Raw genomic sequence first — 23,014 nt, 5'->3', positions numbered from 1 at the left:
CCCCTCCGCATCTGGGCCTGCCCGTGCAGATCCTGGGTGGCGGCCACGGGAGGCTGCTTCTGGCCCTTCCTGGGGTCAAGCACCGACACCCCCAGCGCACCCTTTCATTCCTGAGAGGGCCCTTGGCTCAGTCCAGGAAGAACGCGGTCAGCCTGACTAGACACTCCCCCGCCCCGGGCACCGCCCCTGCCGTTGGTGCAGTCCTCTGCTGAGGCTGGGGGGCAGTAAAGGCACAGCACTGCTGCAAGCACCAGATGACACTGTATTCTGCCCAAATGCCCCCAGCCCTGCAGGCCCACAGACACGGCGGGGAGAGCAGCTGGGGGGCAGCTCGGACAAGGAGGGATCTGGCTATAGGGACAGGAGTCGGGGGCCCAGGTTTTCCCAGAGATGGGGGTGCTGCCTGCTGATCCACCCCCATGAGGACCAGATGCAAAGGAGGACTCCCCCAATCCCCCTTCCGCGCCCCCAGGACCCCTCCCACCCGCCTGGCTGGGGCAGAGCAGGTGTGCCAGCGGGGGCTACCCAGCTTTCAGTACTGGGGCCTGGAGGTTGGCCCACCAGGCAGCAGGGCCACAGGAGATGAGGTGGGCCTGGCCTGGGGGACAGGGGGCCTCCAGGAAGTCAGGGTCAAGGATGCTGGAGACGGAGCCTGGGAACACAGTCCTGGCCGCGCCCCGGGCGCCCTCAGGGCGTGGAGCCCAGGCTGGCCTCCCAAGCGTAGGCGCTGCGGTCCCTGGGTGCAGATCCCCGTGGCTGTAATCCTCCACCACCTGTCTGGGCACCTCGGCTAGCACACGGTTAGCCAGCGCTGAGGGGGTTGCCTGCAGGGCCGGGGTTGGGAGTGCACTGTGTGTCTCCAGCCGGGGCCTCCCCATCCTCTGTCTTCCGTCTCCCCCGCCCCCATGGCTCACACCTCTTGCTCCCTCCTAGAGCCAGGTTCACACTACGGTCTCCAGCCTCTAGTGGTCCTGCCCTAGCTCGTGACCACAAACAAGAACTCAGCTGGTGGCCACATGGGCCTGTTCTCGGCACTGCCGGGCAACATGGGACCACAGTGGCTATGGCAGCCAGACGCAGCTGGCACTGCGGGAGGCCCCTCAGGGCCCCTCTGGGTGGGTGTGACCCTGCTCTGGGCAGCGGGTGGAGGCAGGGAGGGAAGGCAGGTCCCGGGGCCCAGGCCCCGCGTGGACGCTGTAAGTGGGCCCCACACCCTGCATATCTCACTGTGTCACAGATGTTTGGAAGCCACTGGGGAGCCTGCATGTGGGGGTGCACTGCCCTCTGTGGTGTCAGCCTGAGGGTCTCATGACGAGAAGTTTTGCAGGGGCTGAGGCTGCTGAGGGCAGGCAGGGAGGCGCCCATTTCTCCCCAGCACTGCCTGAGGCCTGGCCCTCCACCCTGGCCCCAGTGGGAACCTCCGGAAGGGCACGAACTGCACGATGTCCTGCAGGGCGGGCTCGCCCCGGGAGGAACGCAGGACACCGCCGTCTCCGTCCAGGAGCTGCGTGTCAGTGAAGTTGGCGTTGCCCACCCCCACGACGAGGATGGACATGGGCAGGTGGGAGGCACGCACCGTGGCCTCCCACGTGTCCACCATGTTGGTCACCACGCCATCCGTCAGGATCAGCAGAACGTGGTACTGCTGGGGACCCAGGGCAGAGGGGCTGCGGAGACCTTCAGGGCGGCTGCATCTCCCCAGTCAAACCCCAAGTCCACCGACCAGCTCTTCTCCCCGAGATGGCCAGGGGAGACCACAGACGTCCCTCAACCCACGGTTTCCAAGCTGCTCCAGGAGCTTTTTTGTGGAGCCTAAGTATTTGCGTGACCACACTGATCTGGGAGCACCCCCCCGGGGAACACGTTTGCCTGCCTCCGCCCTGCCTCTGACCCGAGGATGCCGGAAAGCCCACATCTTACAGACGGGACCCCAAGGCCCAGGGAACCAGGCTGACCCACGTCTGAGGCCAGAGGAGGAGGGGTGGGGCCTGGGGTGGGAAGGGGCCCCCACACTCTGAAGAGCCACTGAGATTCAAGGAATGGGCTTTGGCGAAGACACACCCTGGTCTAGCCTGGCCAGGTGCCCAGTGCATCTGCCAAGAAGACAGACTGGGACTTGCTTCAAATAAAAGTCAATTGCCAGGGTTAAAAAGACAAAACCTCTCAGTAGTCATTACTAAACATCTGAGTGAGAGAAAACACACAGGAGAAGAAGGGCTCACTCTGCACCTCCAGCCCTGGAAGGGGGGCTGTCCACCAGCTGGCCCAGCCCGGCCAAGTGGGCACCCAGCACTGCACCGTCTCTCCAGGGAGGGAACCCACAGATAGCCCAGCAGCCTGCCCTCTCTGAGCCCCCGAGCCGAGGGTGGGGTGAACAGTCTCCTGACCGGGACTGGAACTGCCCCACGTGCCTCCTCAGCGGAACCCCCAACGCCTGCCTCCCCGAGAGTAGCGCCAGGGCCCATTTAGAGCTCACAGCCCTGTGTCTCCATCACCACCTGGAACGGAAGCTTCACCTGAGCTTGGAAAGCATCACAGTCGGGGCCCTGGGAGGCCGTGTGCATCAGTGAGATGGGGCGGGGCCTCACCACGGGGCAGAGAGATGGTGGGAGGGAATTTCAGGTGAAGGCATTGGGGGTGGGTCCCGGGACGCTCCCCTACTGTCTGCCAGCATCAACCCTGCTCCGCTAAGATGGATATCTGAGCACCGACAAGGCAGAGGCAGCCTTGAGCACCTCCTGGAGTCTGGCCCCTCCCAGGGATCAGAGGACAGCGTGGAGGCCACCTGGAGGGTGAGGGCAGCAGACTCCAGTCGCGGGCCCTACTGGACACACACGTGGGCTTCTTCAGCCCAGGGACCTCGTGAGGCAAGGCAGGGTCGCAGCTGGAAGGACACACCCCCTGTCGGGGCAAGGCCGTATCTCAACCTCGTTCTAACTGGAAAAGCCATCAGGGCATGGACAGGAACGGTCACCTTTTAGCTGTGAAGATGGCCTGAGGGCTCTATTTTCTCTCTCGAAGAGGTTTATACTGATGTTTGCCGATGAAATTATGTGTCTGGGACTCGCTTTAGAATAATGCGGGACCACGACTGCTGAATGTGACCCTGACTCCAGACTGGATCCTGAGCCAGGAGTAACACTGCGATGGAATTACTGCTGGGGCAACTGATGAAGCAGGAGTGTGTTCCACAGATGAAGCGCCGCATCCAAACCGTCACCCGGATCAGCACCCGGGCTGCGGGTGTGTGAGGGACACCGGGCCTGAGGGCGGACGGGCTGGGAGGACAAGAGGCTGCAGCCCAGGCCCCTCTCCCCACGGGGGGCGACCAGAGTCTGGACGGAGCACGGCTGGGAGGAAGAGCCCAGATCAGGAGACCTGGACACGGGCAGGGCAGGTCCTGGGACAATGTGGATGCGTCGGGTGAGACAAGATGGGGGCACCTTCAGTGCTGGGCTGGGCTGGGGGGTCAGGAGGCCAGCAGGCGGCTCTCAAATGGCTCAGAAAGAAGACATAATAACGTACAATGTGGGGCCGGGAAGAGGGAGGGGGAGGGGAGGGGGAGGGAGCTGGGGAGGGGGAACTGCAAGAAGTGGGTGCAGGTGGGTCCAGGGGAGGGGTGTGCTGTTCTTCCATAAATTTGACGTTTTTTCAAGATGAAAGCTGGAAGAAAGTAACAGCAGCACAGCCAGGCTCACAAAGCACCGTGACAACCAAAGCGGGGCCGGGCTTAGCACAGCGTTATTCACGCGGATTAAACACGAACAAACACAGTAACAACGTGTGCACAACAGGACAGTGACCAGAGTGGACGTCAGCAAGTCAGCCTCCAGGGTGAGAATCACCTGCGCAAGCTCAGCCCCCGGCGCCCCTCCTCACTCGGTCCAGCCGCTCCCTGCCTCAGGGCCTTTGCACAGGCTGTCCCCGTGGCCTCTGTGAGCTCTATGCACCCCCCACAGCTGCCCCCACTCCTGCCCTGCTCCCCCAGAGCAGGCAGCACCTCCTGACGCACCTGGTCCCCACTGCGCCCCGGCCCCGGGCACCCACGGAGCCCTCCCGGGTGTGCGGCTCAGCTGTAGCCCTGCGGGCCACCTTGGAGACGACGGGTGCCACGTTGCTGGGGCCGCAGAGCTGGACCCTGGGCAGGCTGTTCTGGTAGGCCTCCACCACACCCTGGATGCCTGTGGCGGGGGGAGGGTGAGCCTGGCCCCGCGGCACCCCCACCCGAGGCGCCCGCGTCCGACCTTCACACTCGTCGTCCTTGGGGTTGAAGTTGACGGCAAAGTCATGGGACCCCTGGGTGGGCACAGAAAGGACCTGTCAGCTGGCTCCCCCCCAGGAACCCACACCCCTACCTGGTGGGAGAGGTAGGTTTGGAGCCCCTGGGGCCACCACGTGTGGAGGGAGTCACAGGACAGAGGTGGACAGACAGACCAGGGCTGGGCATCGCTCCAGCCCTGGAACCCGCAAGACCTGAAGCCAGTAAGTGCCCCCCACCACCAAGTTTTCTGTCTAAGCCAGTTGAATGTCCTTTCTAACTGGAAGATTCTGGGCTAATGTCCCCCGTTCTCCCGACAGGGCCAAAGGGCTGTCTTCGGTCATGAGAGCACTGGTGCTGGGATGTCACAGGTCAGCCCTCTGGTGGAGGGAGGGCCAGTGCCTGCACCTGCTTGTCACCCGCCACACAGCGCCCCATATTTGGGAGGGATCCGGGCTCCAAACCCCAGAGCAGGGAGCCTCTTGTCGCTGGAAGAGAGGTGGTCTCGTCACCCAGGGTCTCTGATTACCCTGGTCGGTGGGGGGCACACTGGGGAGACACTGACAGAACAAGGAGATCAGGCTGACACTTTTGGGGGCCCCAGGCCCCACCCCAAACTACATGGGGGAACTGAGGTACAAAGCCACGAAGAAGCCGCCCAGCACACAGGCAGGCAGGGGAGGACCTTGGCCCCCTTCACCCACAAGGAGCCTCAGTTTATCATCTGTGAAGTGGGACTCGTGTCCTTCCGTGTCTGTGTGAAGGACAAAAGAGGCCATGTGGGTGGGGGTGGCCCTGCCTTGGTCCCTGGGGCTGCTGCAGGCAGAGCCTGGGGAGCAGGGAGGTTGGCGCACCTGTCATAGTCCTGGCAGATCTCGCCCACAGCCACCAGGGCCTGCAGGTACTCATTGGGCTGGAAGGGGTTGATGTAGTGCAGGGAGAAGCTGTTCCGAGGGTCTCCGTTGGAGGCGATGAAGTCAACGGCCACCTGCAGAGGTTCCAGGTGATGAGCCGGGAGCCCCTCCCACCGGGGCTGGGATGGGCACCTGCAGCCACCTCTAACAGGTCAGGGAGGGAAACCGAGGCTTGGAAAGAGGCTCAGCTGCGAGGAAGGCTGGTGGTGAGCCCCAGGGCCCGGCTCTGTGCAGGGCAGGACCAGAGGGGAACAGACCTCCTAGCTGACGTGCCAACCCCAAGGCTCCTGGCTCCCCAGAGGAAGCCAGCGCACCTCTGTAGGCCCGCAGAGAGCCGGGGAGGTCACCCTGGACCTCCCGCAGAGTTCTGGCCCTGCCCATAGCCTGACCAGTGGGGGCGAGGCACAGGGAGGGGCCCAGAGGCGGGACCAGGCAGGTCTTCTCAGCCACCACCCTCCCAGTGCAGGACCTGGGAGGAGCAAGCCTGAGCTGGGGTCCCCTTGAAGCACCCCAAGTCACTTTCCTCCGGCCTGGAGCACGAAGGCCATACAGAAGGGCCTCACTGTACCCACGTCCCTGCGCATGTCCACACCAGGGTGCTGAGCTGGGCCCTGTGTTACGTTCAGAGTGGGGAGGGCCGTCGGGAGGCCTGGGGCGGCGCCCAGGTGCTGACCCCCCCATCCCACTGGGATGTACTCCAGCTGGCTGCGTGGAGGGGTCAGTGGATTCACCGTGAAGTGGATCTGACAGCCACCCATGATGTAGTCCAGCGAAGAGCAGACCCTGAAGAACTTCCAGGACGGCCAGTGGGGCCGAGGCCGGGGCTTCCGGGGCTCCTGGGGCCTGCCCTCCCCCAGGGATATGGGGGCAGGAGCCCAGCAGCCTCCGTCCCCTCCCCTCAGGCCCTCAGGCAGCCTTCTTCCCCCTCCACCCCTCCCACCTCCACATTCTGGGGACCACCAGACCTCCGGGAGGGGAGCCCTTGAGGGTCCATCGGACAATGGGGGGCCTTGCAGGGAAGGGCTTGCGGCCCCGCTGGGCACTGACTCTCAGCAGTTTGGGCGGAAGCCCCCTCCCCCACCGTGGGCGGGTGGGGAGGGTCTGCAGGCTGCCCTGAGGCCCACCTCCAGGTCTGCCGGGACGACCACCCCAGAGTTCTTGTAATTGCCTCCTCTGCTTGTACTTGGCGTTCACGCAGTCCCGCTGGGCCTGGGGGACAGGGACAGGCAGGGGCCGCACACCACAGTGCTAGTGCCCAGCATCCACCCCAAGGGGCAGGGGAGGCCTGAAAGTCTCGCCCTGGTTTTCCCAACTCTAACAAAGCAAAGGACCGACCAGGGTCCCTACTCTGGCCCCCTGGCAGGGCGGTTGTCATTCTGTCCTCCTCAATTTCCTCCTCTAATGCCATCACGACTTATGCAGCAACGCAGCACAGCCCAGGGCGCCCCTCTGGCCCTGCTGCTCCCCAGCAGCTCACCTGGTCCTCTGCAAAGTTTTTCTGCATCTGCTCCAAGGTGGTGGAGAATTCTCCAATCAAGTCGTGCTTCCTGCGGGAATCATAATCCCAGACGAGGCACTGGGGAGCCCAGGAGCCCTCAGCCCCCTGCCCCTCTGGGGCCCCCAGCCTGGGCGCCCCCTCCCCACCACCCCTCCCCACGAACCCCAACTCCAAAGTGTGATCTGGCAGGACTGGCCCCGCCCCATCACAGACCCCACCCCGGCCCCCAGCCCGGCCCCGCCCCACCCACCTTCAGAGGCCGAGACTCCTCACAGCTGCGCAGGCTGCTCAGAGGCACTTTGAAAGGCTGCCACGTGGGACACGTCGTTCTCCACCACGTGTGAGCCAGGAGGGGCCAGCGGCCCCGGGGGCCCTGCCTCAGGTTCCGGAGCTTCGGCCTGAGCCTCGCTCCTTCATAACTTCCCCGCGTTCCTGGAACACCTGGACTCCTTTTCCCTTAAATAGTCTTTTTTCATCCAAGTTAATCTATCTCAGAAGGAAATGCTCTCCCTCTGCTGTAACTGCTGTAAATCCAGTTTCAGGGGCAGGTAATGACAAGGCCCTGCTCAAAGGGAGGTGGCGGTGTGGGGCCGGGGGGATGCAGAGGGGCAGCAGGGGCAGCTCCCTCCCCGCCCTCCCACGCCCACCCCCAGGTGCTGGGCAGGGACCCCCACCTCTGTTCTGTACACCAGCTGCTCACTCTGAGCGTCACTGAGCAGATAAAGCTCCAGGAAGGGGTGCGGCTTGCTGAAGAAGTCCTGCAGGAGGAGCAGAGGCTTTGCCCGGCAAGGCGGGGAACGCGGCGGTGGGGGAACACCAGGTTCAGCCCCTCCTGGCTCTGAGGAGGGTCTTCCTCTGCAAGTCAGAAGAGGCAATGGGGCGGGGGGGGTCCGCGCCTGCTCCCCTGGGGACCCTAACCCGCCCTCAGTGACCTGACTCCTCAAAACGTACCACTCAGGGCCCCTTGGGGCCTGGATCTGACTGGCCCTCTGTCCTCTCTCCCTCTGCCAGGCACCCTCACCTCCTTGCCTCATGGGCCCTCCCACCGCTCATGGTCAGGTGAGAAAACAGGTTCAGAGATGAGGGAGAATGCCAGGGTCCCTTCGGTCAGCACACATGTGACCTACGGCAAAAGCAGGGCATCGGGCCCTGGGAGCCTCCCAAGCCAGGGCTGGCCTGCGCTGGGCCCTCCGAGCGGTCTCGGCCTCCCCCCCACCACCAGGCTGCAGCCCCTTCAGGCTATAACCCACTAACTGGGCCAAGAGTTGACACAGGGACACCAGAGGGCAGCTCTTAGGCTGGCCTGTAGACCAGACAGAAGCTGACCGCCCCTCGTGGCAGCTGCAGGACCAGCGACTGCAGTGTGGGTGGGGACTCTAGCCTCCGCGTGGCCAGCTCTGACCCTCACTGCCATGACTGAGCTGAGACAGACGGGAGACAGGACCCCCACCCCCACCCCAGTCTGCCTGGCTGACAGCTCTGAGCATTCAAGAACATTTTGTGCAGAAGAGAAACCATCCCAGGTGGGGGAAGCTGAGGCCAAAATGGGCCTCGGGTGGGAGAGCTTGGTGTGAGGTGCGAAATGTGGGGCCCCACGCCAGGCCCCCAGGTTCTCTCAGTTGAAGGCTCACTTCTGGGCTCACCTATGGAGAAATGGGACAGCTGCAGGGTCCGTGTTGCACGCCTGGGACTTGAAGTGTCCAAGCCTTTGGCCGTTGAGGTGGCCCTACCAGCCCAGACCAGAATGGCTGCAGAGCAGGAGGTCCTGAGGACCTTTCCATAATGTAAAGTGTGTGTGTTTACCCAGACGTGTGCGTGTCCACACATGTGTCCGTGTGTGCCGTGCACAGGTCTGCGTGTGCAGGCATGCACACACTTGTTTGCACACGGATGTCTGTGCAAGCATGGGCTTTTACATGCCTCTATGCATGTGAGTTTTTTTGAGCAAAGACCAATTTGTATTCCATATTTCCCTTTTATTTATTTATTTTTGGGGGGTTTTTTTTGGAGGGGGAGGTAATTAGATTTATTTATTTATTTATTCTTAGAGGAGGTACCGGGGATTGAACCCAGGACCTTGTACATGCGCTCTACCACTTGAGCTACACCCTCCCCCCAGAAGAAATGCCATATTTCCCTTTTTAAATCTCCACTTCTTCCTGGAGGGGAAAATTATCTTTCACTAACTTCATCTTAACATCATTCAAAAAAAAATCAATTTTCATCAATAGACTATACTGGAATGGTTTCCAGAGCGGATGTTAATTAAAGCTGTCACATAAACAGAGTCACATCTTCTCTGAACAAGTCTTATTTCATGCTGGACATGCATATTTCCATGTGTGTCCCTGTATGTGGTCCCCGTCTTCCATGCTCACGAGGGCAGCTGGGGGCCAGGCTGGGCGGACCGCCGCCCTGTGCAGGGTTGTGCCCTGCGTGGGTCTTGGTCTTTTTATCTGACAGAAGGCTCTACCCGCCCATCTCCAACCCAGGCAGCAGCATGGATGAGTCACCCAGACATCATGTTGGGTAAAAGAAATCAGACACAAATGAGAACATCCCATGAGATTCACGGACATGAAATTCTAGGACAGGCAGAGCTATCAGGGCGGGGGGTGTGCTGAGAGGAGCAGGGGAACCTGCAGGTGATGAGAATGTTCCGTGTAATCTGGGTGACAGTCAGGTGGACCACCGTCTAAGCTCATCAGTCTCAACCCTCAAGGTCTACACATTCTACTGTGTGTACATTACACCTCAATAAAAAGCAGTGCCCTTGTAGCCCTCACAAGAATTTAACGTGGGACACACGGAGTGTTCAGCACAGAGGCTAGCGCTAAGTAGCCTGGCTGGTGGCGAGAGCAGGCACTCCTGTTACACTGATAATGGAGGAGCTGACGGACGACTGGAGTGGAGGACACAGTGTCTCTCAGGTGGGAGCTGGACCAACAGGCCACGGGGAGAGACACGGGAAGGGCTCCCTTGTGTCATGGAAGTGAAGAAAGCAAGCTGCAGAACAGTGTATGCCATTTGGGTTTTCTAATACATGAATATAGGGAAAAGAGCACGCGTTCCTTGGCTCCAGTGAGAAGACGTCTCTGCAGAAGAATGTAATGTCCCTGGAGACAGAGCAGGAGGGAAGCCTTCCATGTGTGCCTGTCACACTTTCTGGATTTGGATCCATATTACCCAGCACAAAATTACATATTTTTAAAAATAACCAAAAAGAGTTTTTTAAGAGAAGGAGCTGTGGAGACAGGCAGCGCTGGGGGTCATGCTGGTACACAGTCGGCATCTATTCATTGTCCCCATGCCACCACTGCCATAGAGCGAGCCCTCAGGACCTGCCCAAGTGCCCATCCTGCCCCTGCCTTCCCAAGGGGATGGGCACTCACCTGCCCCAAGGTGCACTCCACGCCCCCCAGGAAGTTGTCACCCCGACAGCTCAGGCTGCTGGGCCCGTGGGCGTCATAGACCTCAGAGCGCAGCTTCTGCACCTCCTCAAAGCAGTAGCCGAGCGTGAAGGCCTTGGAGAACACCAGGTCCAGGCTGCTCCGGACCACCTCGGTTCTGTCCACCTGCCGGCAGCGCCGAGTGAGGCCCTCAGGGTCCCCTTCCCCTCCCATCTGCCCTCAGGTGGTCCTTGCTTCCAGACTGTGTTGTGGGAAGACCCCACTCCACAAGATGCTGCGAGGCTCCAGGCCGCCCCTCCCTCACTCCTCACTCCCCCGGCCGCCCACATCGCAGATGGGGAAACAGGCTCAGAAGGGGGAAGGGTGGGGCCCAAGGGCACCCCAAGTCAGGGACAGAGCGGATTGGAACCCTGGACAGTGAAACCAGAAGCAGGTATCTGTCTCTGGTGGTCCGGAGATGACAAGAGACCGTACAGAGTCACGGATCAGAAGGTCGCGGCGCTCCTGGCCTCCGAGCCCCTGGGCTCTTGGGCCCAGACGCGTCCCCCGCCCCCGCCCCACCCCGCGTGCCGCCACCCCGCCAGGGGGCGCCAGAGCGTGGGAGGGGCCCGCCGGCGGGGACAGCCTGGAGCCGCCGCGGGCTCGGGCCCCCGCTCCCCTGCTCACCAGCCCCTTCAGCCCCTGACCTCGGCTCGCGCCCCGATCTCCTGCTCTTTCGAGGTGAAGCCACGCGTCTCGCGTGAGATTTTGACCGAGAAAGCGCTTCGTCCGGCGCGGAGCGCCCGGAGCGCCCGGAGCGTCCGGAGCCGTCGCCGCGACCCGCCCGCGGGGAGGGCTGGGCCGGGCGGGGATGACGAGGGCAGCGGGCCCCGTGGAAGCCCCGCTCCTGCGCAGGCGCCCCGGGCACTCCCAGGACGAGAGGTTTGAAGGGGGGCCCCGCGGCGCAGAGGCCCGCCCGCCCAGAGCCGGGTCCCCAACCCTGGCCACGCGCCGAGGTCCCTGGGGACCCCGCCAGTCTTCAAGAACAGGAGAAGCGACAGGCTGGGGGGCCCTGCAGACGGGGCGTCCCAGTCTCGGAGATCAAGTCCTCGGCTCCCAGCGAGCTCCGGCCCGGGTCGGCCGTTCCCCTCCCGGCCCTCCCTGCTCCAGGTCCGGGCACCCCCGCCTTGCGAAGGAGGACCCGGCAGAAAAGCCGCGCTCCTGGTTGCCCCGCGGGCGGAGAGGGACCGGCGGCCCCAGTCCAACCCCTGCCCCTCCACTCCTTTCTGCCCCTTAGGCAGGCCTCCTGCGGCGCCTCTCTGGCCCCGGAGGCCCCCCCCAACCCTGGGTCGCACCCCCCACTCCAGCGCTCCTCTCTCTGCTTGGAGCTCCCTGTGCAGGTCCGCCTCCAGCCCACTCCGGACACCTCCACTGCCACAGCTCCTGGGCACGCACCCCTAGACCCGGTAACCCCACCCGTGATCCTGCGCTCAGCCCCAGCTCCGACGCCGCTGCCTTGGGCCCCATTAGCTTCCCACACCCACCTGGGTCTCTGCGTCCCCACTCGGCACCACCGTCCACCCCTAGGCCTCTTCCCTCTGCACCCCCGCCCTCGCCCCTACCTGCACCCATTGGCTCTGCGACTGCAGCAGCAGCACCACGCTGGGGTCGGACTGTGAGCGGGTCGCGGGTCGCGGTCCAGCAGGTGCCGGCAGCTGAGCCGCAGCTCCACCTTCGAGGCGCAGGGCGCTGGTACCACCCCGTGGGCCGCTGCCGCCACTGCGCGCTCCGACCTCGCGCTCATGCTCCCGGCGCTAGCGCTCGGGGACCAGTCTGGGCCCACCAAGGGGCCGCTGTCCACGAATCCGCGCCTTGGCCGCCTGGGGAAATGATGGCCGGGCCAGGCGTGGCCACGCTTCCCTCCCTGTGCGCCTGCGGGGCACGGGCACACGTGGCTCTGGCGGCAGCCACTGCGCGGGGACTGTAGAGGGTGGGGTGTCAGAGAGGGTGAAACAGAGGAGGGGACAGTGGAGAGGGCGAGGGGGGCGGGGAGTGGGCTCCCAGCGGTGGCCTCAGCCCGCCCTTTGTCCCTATCCCCCCTCAAGGATGTCCCGGGTTAGCTGGGCTCAAATTTCCAGGGTGGGGGGTTCTGGGGTCCGGGCCGTGTGTGCCCTTCCAGACTGTGCAGAGCCCCACAGCTCCCTGGGTCAGGATCTGTTCCCCAGCAGGAGGCTCTGCGCTGCCCTGGGCCTGGTCCAGGGTCCCACATAGGCAGCCCCTGTGGGAGCCAGGGGACAACAGAGGCCCAGTTTAACACCAGATCTGCACCTCTCCCCGCATCTCTGGGATCCATCTCCAGGCCTTGCTGCATTGGTGAGGCACCAGCTCAGTCAGAAAGCAGGTAGTGGGCACCTCCCGTGTGCTGGGCACCTTGCTGGGCTGGAGACAGGAAGAACCTGTCTGCTCTCCCAGAACCTGTAGTCCCAGAACCAGCACAGCCCCCCCCACCCCCACCCTGGTGTGGAGGGTGTCTGCGGTGAGGTCCAGAGTCTGACCAGACCGAGCCTGGGGGCTCTTCCACATCTGTCCCCTACAGGAGATTGGAAGAGGCCGGGGCTCCATTCCGCCCTGAGCTACACTCCTACCCTGGACTACCTGGTCCCAGCAGCGGAAGCAGTATGGAAGAGGGGGTGTTGGTGGAGGCAGAAACCACCTCCAAGCCCAATCTCTTTGCTAGTTTCTGCCTGAAAATAGGGCATAGACCTGGCCAAAAGCCATGGTGCAAGGGCGGCAGGAAGAGGGTTAAGGTGAAGGCGCCCAAGGACCAGGGGCGCAGAGACTAGATCCCAGGTGCAGCAAGATCTGTGAGCTCCAGAGGCTCCGGGCTGAGCCTCGGCCACCGGCACTCCGGAAGAAGATCCTGGGGTCAGAGGGCCCAGCCACTAGCAGGACAAAGACGCGGCCCGGGCAGAGGTGGGAGGCCGGAGGTTGCACTCCAGTCTCAGCAGAGGAGCTTCCACGGGTGGGAAGGTGAGCGCATCTCTAATGTGCCTGGAAGGCAAAGAACTTGTGCCCAATTTGCGGGAAAGGGAAAGGCCCAGCGGGCCAGTCTTGTGCCTGCTTCCTCCTCCTCACCAAGCCTCCCTGTCATGTCACCCCCTCTTGAAAGCTGGCCCAGATTCCAAAAGCTTCAAAAACCAGCAGTTGAAGAGTCTGCTTCTCTCTGCAGATAGTTACCAGCCTGGAGCCCCTCAGGGATCTCCAGCCCCGGCATCTGTCCCAGCCCTGCTTCCCAGAGCTGGGGGTATCCCAATCTTTAGCCCAGCAACTGTGCACATGGGCTTGTGGTAGCTTACTGGCTCGCAGGGGCCCCATGCCCGCCCAGAGACAGCTTCCTCTGGACACCAGCTCCACCGGCACCCTAGGCAAGGCCCCCCAGCCTCTCTGAGTTTTAACAGGGATGAGGATGCGAAACCCCAGGAGAGGCGAGGCTCCAGTGGGCATCCAGCCCCACACTGGCACACTCAGCAGTTCCTGGCAAGGCTCACGGTCATCACGTTGGCCCACCAGGCCTGGGCAATTACCCCCAGGACCTCTCTCCCACCAGCATGGAGGACGGCTATCTCCACTGGGCACTGTTTGTGCTCCCTGTGATGGTGCTCTCCACAAACCCTCACAACAGCCCTGTTTCATAGATGAGGAAAGGGGCCAACAAAAGCCCAGCAATTTGCTGAGGCCACCCAGCTGGCCAGTGTAAGTACCAGGCTTAAACCTGGCCTCTGTCCAGCTCTTAACCACCACACGCACAGCACCAGCGAGTAATGTGGCATTTTCACCAAAAGGGCAGAGAGGAAAGAGAATTCCGTTTGGGAATTTGAGTCTCTGAGGTCCAAAGATTTATGGACCCACTGAGGTCTCCACCATAGCTTCACGGCAACAGGCCCCCCCCCCCGCCTTGTGGGGCGACCCTGGGCTCAGCTCCAGAGCTGACTCTGCAGGAGGGGCCAGCACGGTGGCCAGTGGAGAGAAACTGCAGAGGAAACACTGGATTCCTGTAGCCCTGGTCTTCCCCAGGGCCAGCCAGGCGCAGGACCCACCGCCCGCCAGCCCACGGAGGCCCCAGGGATGGGAAGGGCCCGGAAGGGGGGGTGGAGCTCAGGCACCCACATGCAGGAAATGAGATCCCCACCCCCATACACTCTGCTGTTACTGTGGTGCAGAAGATAGTAATATATGTTCCTTGTTGAGACATTAGAAAATGTAGATAAGCAAGAAAGAAAATTCTAGCACCCAGAAACGCTTAACATTTTGATGCGTATGCCTCCAGCTCCCACGCAATCTGTTTGTATGAATTTTTGTTATTGAAGTAGTCAGTTTACAATGTTGTGTCAATTTCTGGCGTACAGTAACAGTTCAGTTCATACGTCTACACACACACATTCGTTTTCATGTTCTTTTTCATTATATACTACAAGATATTGAATATAGTTCCCTGTGCCGTACAGTAGGACTTTGTTGTTTGTATGAATTTTTAAAAGTTGTTTCCTACCCTTGGAGCCCTTTTTGCCAGCTTGGGGGACCGTCCTGTTCCTTCTCACAGCCGAGTCTGTGGGCCTAGGACTGTGCCTGGCACATAGTAGGTACCCAATAAATGTTGAAGGAGACCATGGTGCAGTTTCTGTTCTATAACTTCTTTCCTTTATTAGTAACATCATATGGCCCTCTTCCATAGACTGAGTGTTTGTGTCCCCCCCAGATCTGTCTGTTGAAACCCTAGCCCTCACTGTGACAGCACTGGGGGGGCCCCGGGAGGTGCTCGGGTCGTAAGCATGGAGCCTTAGTGCCTTTATAAACAGGGCCCTAGACAGCTGCCTGGCCCCCAGCCGCGGGGACAGAGAGAAGACGCCTTCTCTGAACCAGATGCCGTCTGTTGGTGCCTCCCTCTCTGACTTGCAGCCTCCGGGACTGTGGGATCTCCGTCTGCCGTCCACAAGCCCCATCTGCGGTGCTTCTGTTCTGGCAGTCTGAACCCAATGAGCTCCCTCAGGGAATGTAGGTGGGGGTTGGGAGCTGCAGCCCCTGGGGCCAAATCTGACAGCCCACTTTGTCAATCAAGTTTTACTGGGATTCAGCCATGCCTGGGGCCTGGGCGACCACTTGCTGTCTGAGGCTGATTTCGCTCTGCAAGAGCAGAGTTGAGAAGGGGAGGGTGTAGCTCAGTGGTGGAATGCACACAATCCCCAGTGCCACCACTAGGGAAGTAAAATAACCCTGATGAACCACCCCCAGAAAACCCCAAAAAACTCTTGAGTCTCTGGGACAGACTGTATGGCCCAGAAAGCCTGAAGTACGTACTCTCTGGAGAATGCAGGTCTGCAGCACGAAGGTCCCTGCGGGACCACCTAACACTCAGTCCTTTCTTGTGTACTTAACCCCATGGCTGTCTCTTTAAGTGCTTCTAGTCACCAATTTTTGGCCCAACAGTGAAGCATCCTTGCTTTCAAGGCACAGTGCTGTGTGCACCAGCTCCCCATCACCAGCCAACTCCTACTTACTCTTCAAAGCCCAACTGAACTGCTACATCGCCCAATTCAATAAGCGGCCCTGAGCTCCTGGGAATCCACCCTTGGGTCCACGTGTGGCCTCAACAAGTTCCAGGCCGCCCAGTATCCCATCTCACCTGGAAAGTGGGGCCACGTGCAAAGCCACCCCCAGGCTGTATGCAAGTGACCTTGCCTTGGCAAGGCTGGGCGTGGGACTCAGAGGTGGGAAAAGGCCACCGCCATACCCTCCTGCCTCGTCCTGTGTCCTGTCTTCAGTGCAGAGCACGCAGGCCCAGCCCAGCCAGCCCTGCAAGGCGTGTGGAAACTAGAAATTGCAATGGGGGAGTGGGGTGGCAGAGGGCTAACAGGATTTCCACATCTGGCGGAGCTTTTTATAAGCTGCCCTCTGCCTGTTTCTTTCTTCCTGAAGAAATGTTATTTTATCTCAGAACATCTGCAACCTGTCAGGTTTTCCTGCAGGGTCTGGCTTTTAACTTTAGAAATGAAACAGGTGCGCCTGGAGAGGGGACCTGGCTGACCACATGCAGGTCTGTCATCCCAGTTGGGACACGGGACACTGTCCAGGACAGGCTCTCCCTCAACCCGGGGTTTTCCTGACCCAGGAGCCCCCCAAGCCCACTTGCGGAGGCTTGCCCAGGGCACCTGTCTACACTGCTTCCCCGGGTAAGTGGACTCTCTGCACCCTTTGTCCTTCACTTCTGTTCCAGCAGAAGCCAAGTTGCTGGGTCCAGCCCACACAGGCAGGACCACAGGCCAGGGTAGGAGGGAGACCATGAAGACATAGCTGCCCAGGGTTCCCAAGGGATGCTGGCAGCGTGGGCCAGGGCGGCAGCAGTGTCCTTGAGCAGTGTCTCTAGCTGACAGTCGGCTGTTCCTACCTGACTCATCTGGTGGCTTTTGGTGATACTCTTGGTGAGAACTGCTGGGACGGGATGACACCCTCTATGCTCTTGGTCTCTTTCAACAATGACCCAATTTGCCTCCTCCGCAGGATCTCTGCAACATTGTGTGATAGGGAGTCCACCTGCAGTTGTGGACACTGGGGCTTAAAAAGGCGGGCAGCCCAGCTGAGGCACCACAGCTGAAGAGGGACCAGGTCTGACACACACGCCCACTTTCCCCACAGGAACTCCTGGATCCCCAGACCCCAGTGATCTGGAGGAAGAGCCCTAGGGTGCTGAGCCTTTCCCTGGAGGGTGGGTCCACAAGTCTCTGGAAGGCCAGCCCCTCTTCCTGGCCTGAAGGGCCTTGACCAGGCCTCGAGCCAGCAGATCATCCTCCTATACCTGGCCAATAGGTGGCCAGTCTCCACCGCAACCCAAGCCCACAAACCCTCAGTGAGGCCTAGAGGTCTTTCAGAAAATTCCACCAAGCAAAGATACAGCTTGTTTGGTTCACTACTGTCCCTGCCACTGGGTCTGGCACACAGGAGGTGCGCAGTGAATACCTGGACACCTGTTCTCACCACTTTCTTCCAGTAACTACCCCCCACATCATTGTCTACTGCCAGGACCACCCAACACCACCCCTCACCAGCTCTGCCCACCCTCCCTGGCCCAACACCTGGACTCAAGTCTCCAGATGGTCCAGGCCAGGAGACCAAGCCAGAGTCAGCACACTTGGTATCGTCTCACCTCTAAGCTGGAGCAAAAAGTACAAGGGCAAGGACGCTGGGAAGTCCTGGAGCTGGGCGTGAACCGCTCCAGACAAAGGCCTCCAGGGGCTGGAGGGAGGCCTCATTCCTACTTTTCTCTTCCAGACTTTACTTAAAAAAAACCCCAAAACCACAGAGACCAGTTTTCTTTCATAAAATGTAGAAAGCATAAGAGAAAAAAATGGCAAGTGTGATCACCTCTAAATAAAACTCATGAGAAACAAGAATTCGGCTTCAACTGAGTTAGGTAAGGAAGAGCCTAAACAATTTAAAGTGACCACAGTTTCCTGTACATTACACTTAGAAGTGACTGGAAATTAGGATTAATTCCAATTCTTTTAAAAACACCCAACTACCTACATTTTCACAAAGCAGCTACAGGATACAGATTCAAAACAAAGCTCACCCTAGAGGGCTAACACTCCTTGTGTTAAAATTCCATGATGCACACTTTCTCTCCAAAGTAGAATACTGTATAGCTTAGAAAATAAACTTTAAATTATTTCTTCCTTAAGAACAGCCTAGGAAATTGAAATTCCTCTAGTTAAAAAAAAAAAAAGAGCAAAGCAAATTGAGATGTTATTTGCAACTACTGCCAAACCAGCGCAAACCAATTAAAGAGCAGGTACACACAGGAAATGAGACAGATGTGACCAAGCCCCTGCAGGCATGGGGGCGACACCAACACTTTGGTTTTGCGTCCCTGAGGTGCACCTACAACCCACAAGCAGTTCTGACCAGGTGAACAGCAACCACTTGGGATCCTCGTCAGAGCTGGACCTCAGCCCTGCACATCCCTGGAGGCTCTGCTCCCCAAACTATGACCACGACGGCAGGTGATGCGGTAAAAGTGGAAGCAGTGCCTCCAGTCGTCCACAAGAGGCCCCTTCAAGGTTGTCACAGACTGTGAGGCTCAAATTCCCACTCCTCCACACTAGCTGCCCCCCACGAAATGAGCATGACAATCAGTCAGCACCTCACAAAGCTGTTAATTTTGGATGTGTTAATAGTTGTTTAATAGTCCTCTGTTATCTGAGGCAGCAGAATGGGAATCCACACACCCTGCAGGGCTGGAGGATCCAGACAAGAAAACCCATAAAACCCCCAGCTTCCAAAGCTGCTTCTCCCACAGGAGGTTGTGTGCACCGAGGGACAAGGACGTGCATCCAAGTCCCAGATCCTTACGTGACGGATGTCACACGGACACCACAGGCTTATCACAATCTGCCATCAGCACTTTATTTTTTCTTTTCAACATCCTGTTCTGCAGCTTCCTTGGCCCTTTTTGCCCGGATGCCAAAGAGCCGGGCGTTGGCACGGGCCATGCGGAGGCTGGCAAACGCCTTGAAGTTCTTCTCCTCCTCTGTGATGACTCTGGCCTTCTCCTTCTTGTAGACCTGAAAGGGGGCCCAGGCCCAGCTGTCAGCAGAGCAGAGGCCTTGAACGGAGTCCACCTGCCCGCCCATCCTAGAATCGCTGCAAGGAGGCCACCACCGGAAAGATGACAACCACCTCTCTGGGGTCCCAAACTCAGTAGCAACTGCCTCAGTCATGTGAAGGGGGGCTGTGCTTGGATACGACGTGGAGCCTGCACCAGGGATGCTCAGGCCAAACTCCCACTCCCAAGGGAACCTCCAGGCCCAGTCAATCACTGGTCTAGTTACAGGGTCACCAATCACATCCAGAAATACACCCGGCCATTCCAAACAGCAAGCAGGGAAAAAGGACCCAAGGCAGAAGGGTGACAAGTGAGGATCCCCGAAGCTTCCTGTTAAGACATAGGAGGTATCTTCCCAGGGTGAAAAGCCTGCTTTCCATAAACCTGTAGTAAATCTCAACACGGACCCCAGCTGCCACCCTCACTCCCTCCAAACACACCCACTTACATTCCGTATGGGCATGACTGGTCCTGTCAGCTGGGCGGCCAGCTTGAGCTCCTCAGCCTATTCAAAGAGAGAGGAGTCAGGGGGGCTGGGCTCGGCTCGTCTGGCCACGGCTCCAAGCCTACAACCCCTGGCTGGCCGCGTGTGCCTGCAGGGCCACATGGTGTGGGCCCTGGAGCCCTGTTCCACCCAGCAGGCCACCCACCTCAAAACCAGGGATACAGGCCCAGCAGTGCCCCCAGCCCAACCCTCAGGAGACAGATCGGACAGGCGTGGTCAATCTCACGTAAAGCTTGTTAGCAAGCAAGACTCTTCCAATGCAGGAAAAACTACAAGTCCCACAGCTTTCGCCCCTATCAGTGCATCCTGGCCGTTGACAATCCGCGCATGCTCGGGGCCTTCTCCCTTTCAGCTCCCCACTGCCCAAGCACAACAGCCCGATTTCGGGGCAAAATGACAGGTGCTTATTCGCAGTCCAGTTGGACAGCCTGTGAGATCTCCGCCCCCAGCCCGTGGGCGGCGGGAAAGCTGCACTCACAGAGCTGTCTCCCTTCTTGGGGGCTGAGGGCTTCCTGGGGAAGAGGATGAGCTTGGAGCGGTACTCCTTCAGCCGCTGCACGTTGGTCTGCAGGGACTCCGTGCACTTGTTCCGCCGCCGCGGGTCCACCGAGATCCCGATGGTCCGGGCCACCTTCTTGTGGATGCCGGCCACCTACCCCAGGGACACACACAGATGGAGTCCATTCATCTGCGGATGGGGACGCCCCGGTCCCCACCCCTAGCGGGAGCGCGCAGCCATCAGATGGAAAAGGGTTCAAACGCACTTTCATCACTGCCCTACAGCGATTCCGGAGAATGTCATCACTTGGCTGCGGGCCACGAGGGACAGCTCAGGGCTGCGAGGACGCGGGCCGGCGATACTCACCCTCAGCTCCTCCAGGCTGAAGCCCCGGCCGGCGCGCACCTTCGTGTGGTACCTCACCGTGGGGCATCTCACCACCGGCCGGAGCGGGCCGGACGCGGGGCGCGGGGCGATGCGGCGCGCCTTGGCCTGCCGGGCCTTGCGTCTGCGCAGACAGAAGCCGAGCGGTGGTCACCCTCCCGCCGCCGGGCAAGCGCGCGCCTAGGGCCGGGGAAGGACGGACCACTCACCTGCGGATCTTGCGCGCCGGCTGGTTGAACCACGTGGCCACGCGCCGCTGCCAGTCCTTGTGGAAGTGGGGCTTCAAGATCATGCCATTCCGGCTGGGCGCCATGGCTGCGGCTGACCGGCCTGGGGCGCGGGGTAGGCGGGGAGAGAGTCAGGGCCCGGCGCCGGCCCGACGCGGCGCGAGCACAGAGCCCAGGCCACGGCCTAACGCCGGCGGCAGCGGGTGGGCCCCGGAGGCGGCGGATTGGGCCGGATGGGGTCGGATAGCAGCGATGGCGCCGAGCGGCGCGCACTCACCTCCTTCGAGGGCGTACAGCCGGGGAAAGGAAGAAGCGTCCCAGAGCACCCTGGGATGGTAGTGGGTCCGGCCAATCAGAAGCGTTGGAGCGTTCCGACCTATCAGAGCTGAGGCTGCCGAGTGACGTACCAGCTCTCCCGGGAGCTCTCGCGGTGCCCTTGGGCATGGCGCCGTAACTCTTTTTCCTTATTCTCCGCGCTCCCCGAGCCCCAGTCCCTCCCAGTCCCGCAGACAGCGTCGGCTTGGGTCCGGCTCTGCTTGTTCACGCCGCGAGGCGAGGTCGGTATCGCCACCACCTGAAGCCTCTCCCCCGCGGGCCGGTCCGCAGCCCCTGCCGCCGCTGGGAGCCGTGCCTTTGGGCAGAACGCACTCCAGATGGGGCTACAGCCGGGCCTCCAGAGCGCCCCGCGCTTGTCGCAGAGAGGTCTTGAGTGTGGAACTAAGAACCCGCGTGGCCGTCCGCGCACACTGCCTCCCACGCAGGCGAGCTTCTTTAAAACATCTGTGACCTGGGCCCTGTGCGCCTCTTGTTCCCAAGACTGCCTTGTTAAGTCGCCAGCACCCTCCTGCCATCTGTAAGCCTTTGCACCCAGTAACCCCTTCTTCCCCGCTCTCACCCCAATAACTAAGCTTCCTCCTCGTGAAACCTAATGAGTATTTTAAGAATTTCATGATACAAAATGAGAAATTTGGAGGCCCGTGTCGTACCCCCTGAGTAACCAGGTTGCAGAGTTTTCTGCCCTATTGAGTCACCCTTGGGTATTAGAAAAATCAGGCTGGGGCTCCCTGAGGAGGTACACGGTCATGGTCAGGGAGACGGACAAGTGCAGAGGCTAGGTGTGTGCTCATCTCTGAAGCAAGGGTGGTCCCCCTCCTGCTTTGCTGAGAGATGTTAGCTACTGCATGGAAGCACTTCTCAGCAAAAATGGTACTTATCTGTGACGTCATTGTGTAAAATCTGTAGCCTGCCACTTTCACAAACAGATGACCAAACAGGAAGGTCAGTGACCCACAGGAGAGTGGCTGTGGAGTTGGTTAGTCTTTGTACTAGTCTTGAGGCTGTGGGCAAGTTATTTTAACTGTTTCTTTCTGTGAAATGGGAGGAGCTGCTGGGAGGCCAGTTAGGCCAGGGCCAGCACATGGTTAAGTCAGGGATGCTGGTTGTTGCTAATGACACCAGCTCAGCTTCCAGGGGATGTGGTAGGAGCCAGAGCAGTGAAGGAAGTGCAGAAGAGAAGGGAGGAGAGCAAGAATGCGTATCGGCCCCACACATCACCACCCAGGCCTGAACCCACACTCACCACTGTGGCAGCAGAGGGACTCTGGAGAGAATGTCTGCCGAGTAGACCCTGGCCTTGACGTGGGTTTGAATCAGTCTAGCGTTAGCCCGTGTTTCCCACGTCTTTCCCAGATGCCCTTTGGTGATCCCACCATTAACTTGCTCTTTCTATTCCCAAACACATCCCTGTCCCCATCCCCAGTTTCTCTTTCCAGACAGACCCACAGACTCACGCAGCTCCGTCTGCTCAGCCAGGATGCTGCCCAGGTCACTGGGTGAGGGCCTGAAGTCTGCAGCAGTCAGGAAGTGAAACTAATTCCGGGACCTTGGGCCGCGGCACACGACACAGCCCGCCATAATGTCCCATGCACGGATACTCCATACTTCCTTCCTTCGAAAAGTATGCAGGACAGCAAGGCAAGGAAGGTTCTCATACGAAATTCTGCTGAAAACATGCTCACCTTTTCAGTTGGTACAGATGGAAGAAGTGAACTGTCATGAACTTGTAACGCAGGAGTCCTTCTGCTACAAAGACTTGCTGGCTCAAGGGTTTTAAAAGTCTTTAGCTATAGGGACTGTCTCTGTCCTCCTTGGCGCAGAACTCCACAGCCATAGCTCTGCTGAGAGGCTTCTGTCCGAGGCTTGGGCCTGCAAGGGTCACTGAAGGGACTCATTAATGTCCCCTGGACACAGTGTCCACCTAGGGGCAGGGTTCCCGGATGCACTCCCCTGGAGCTGTGGGGTCTTCAACAGCCTCCCAGGATTTCCTTGCAAGACCGGGCCCCAGAGACCGCGGGGCTCACTCCACTCCTGCACCTGACTGGCCTCCAGCTGGAGCTTTCAAGGTTGGCATCAGAGATGCTCGGCAGCAGCTCCTGGAGCCCTGTGACACACATCCTTGATTTTTAAAATTAATCTCCTAACAGCAAAGTGGTTTTTGTAATGTTTTAAGAAAAAAAAAAGTCATGTCACTATAGCACTTTGTAAATTAGCCTGCTAACCATGTCATAAATATGGAAAAGCAGTAGCCTAATAACTTAGTAGGGACAGGACGACTTCAGAGCTTAATCACAGAGCTTGGAGCCAGCCAGCTAGCCACACAGCTGTCCAGAGCCATAGGCTACATG

At 59.9% G+C, this 23,014-nt stretch overlaps 2 protein-coding genes and 1 non-coding gene across 3 annotated transcripts; all 3 read right to left on the bottom strand.

Annotated features, from left to right (window-relative positions):
* Window positions 1-468: 468 nt before the first annotated feature.
* CPNE7 (copine 7) lies at window positions 469-11,863 on the bottom strand. Its single transcript, XM_072945933.1, is given in 18 exon segments — window positions 469-824; window positions 951-960; window positions 1,419-1,645; window positions 4,048-4,181; window positions 4,245-4,296; window positions 4,692-4,746; window positions 5,113-5,246; window positions 5,904-5,963; window positions 6,297-6,339; window positions 6,341-6,381; window positions 6,650-6,748; window positions 6,921-7,089; window positions 7,187-7,194; window positions 7,252-7,525; window positions 8,314-8,396; window positions 10,063-10,245; window positions 10,767-10,986; window positions 11,682-11,863. Coding segments are annotated over 18 exon segments (2,277 nt in total). The 3' UTR covers window positions 469-521.
* A 6,628-nt stretch (window positions 11,864-18,491) lies between these two features.
* Window positions 18,492-20,735, bottom strand: RPL13 (ribosomal protein L13). The gene is made up of 6 exons (XM_072946839.1): window positions 20,608-20,735; window positions 20,313-20,433; window positions 20,086-20,227; window positions 19,699-19,872; window positions 19,164-19,220; window positions 18,492-18,674 (listed from the first exon to the last, which is right to left on the bottom strand). Exons 2-6 carry the CDS (start codon window positions 20,414-20,416, stop codon window positions 18,516-18,518), a joined length of 636 nt encoding a protein of 211 aa, XP_072802940.1. The 5' UTR covers window positions 20,417-20,433; window positions 20,608-20,735; the 3' UTR covers window positions 18,492-18,515.
* Window positions 19,941-20,024, bottom strand: LOC116277538 (small nucleolar RNA MBII-202). The gene has a single exon (XR_004186997.1). It is a non-coding gene; the product is annotated as a small nucleolar RNA MBII-202 (small nucleolar RNA).
* Window positions 20,736-23,014: the final 2,279 nt, after the last annotated feature.

Source organism: Vicugna pacos, chromosome 21 (assembly GCF_048564905.1).
Source record: "Vicugna pacos chromosome 21, VicPac4, whole genome shotgun sequence".
NCBI classification, from domain to species: Eukaryota; Metazoa; Chordata; class Mammalia; order Artiodactyla; family Camelidae; genus Vicugna; species Vicugna pacos.
The sequence above is the reverse complement of the archived record's forward strand: the minus strand, read 5'-3'. Positions and strand labels throughout refer to the sequence as shown.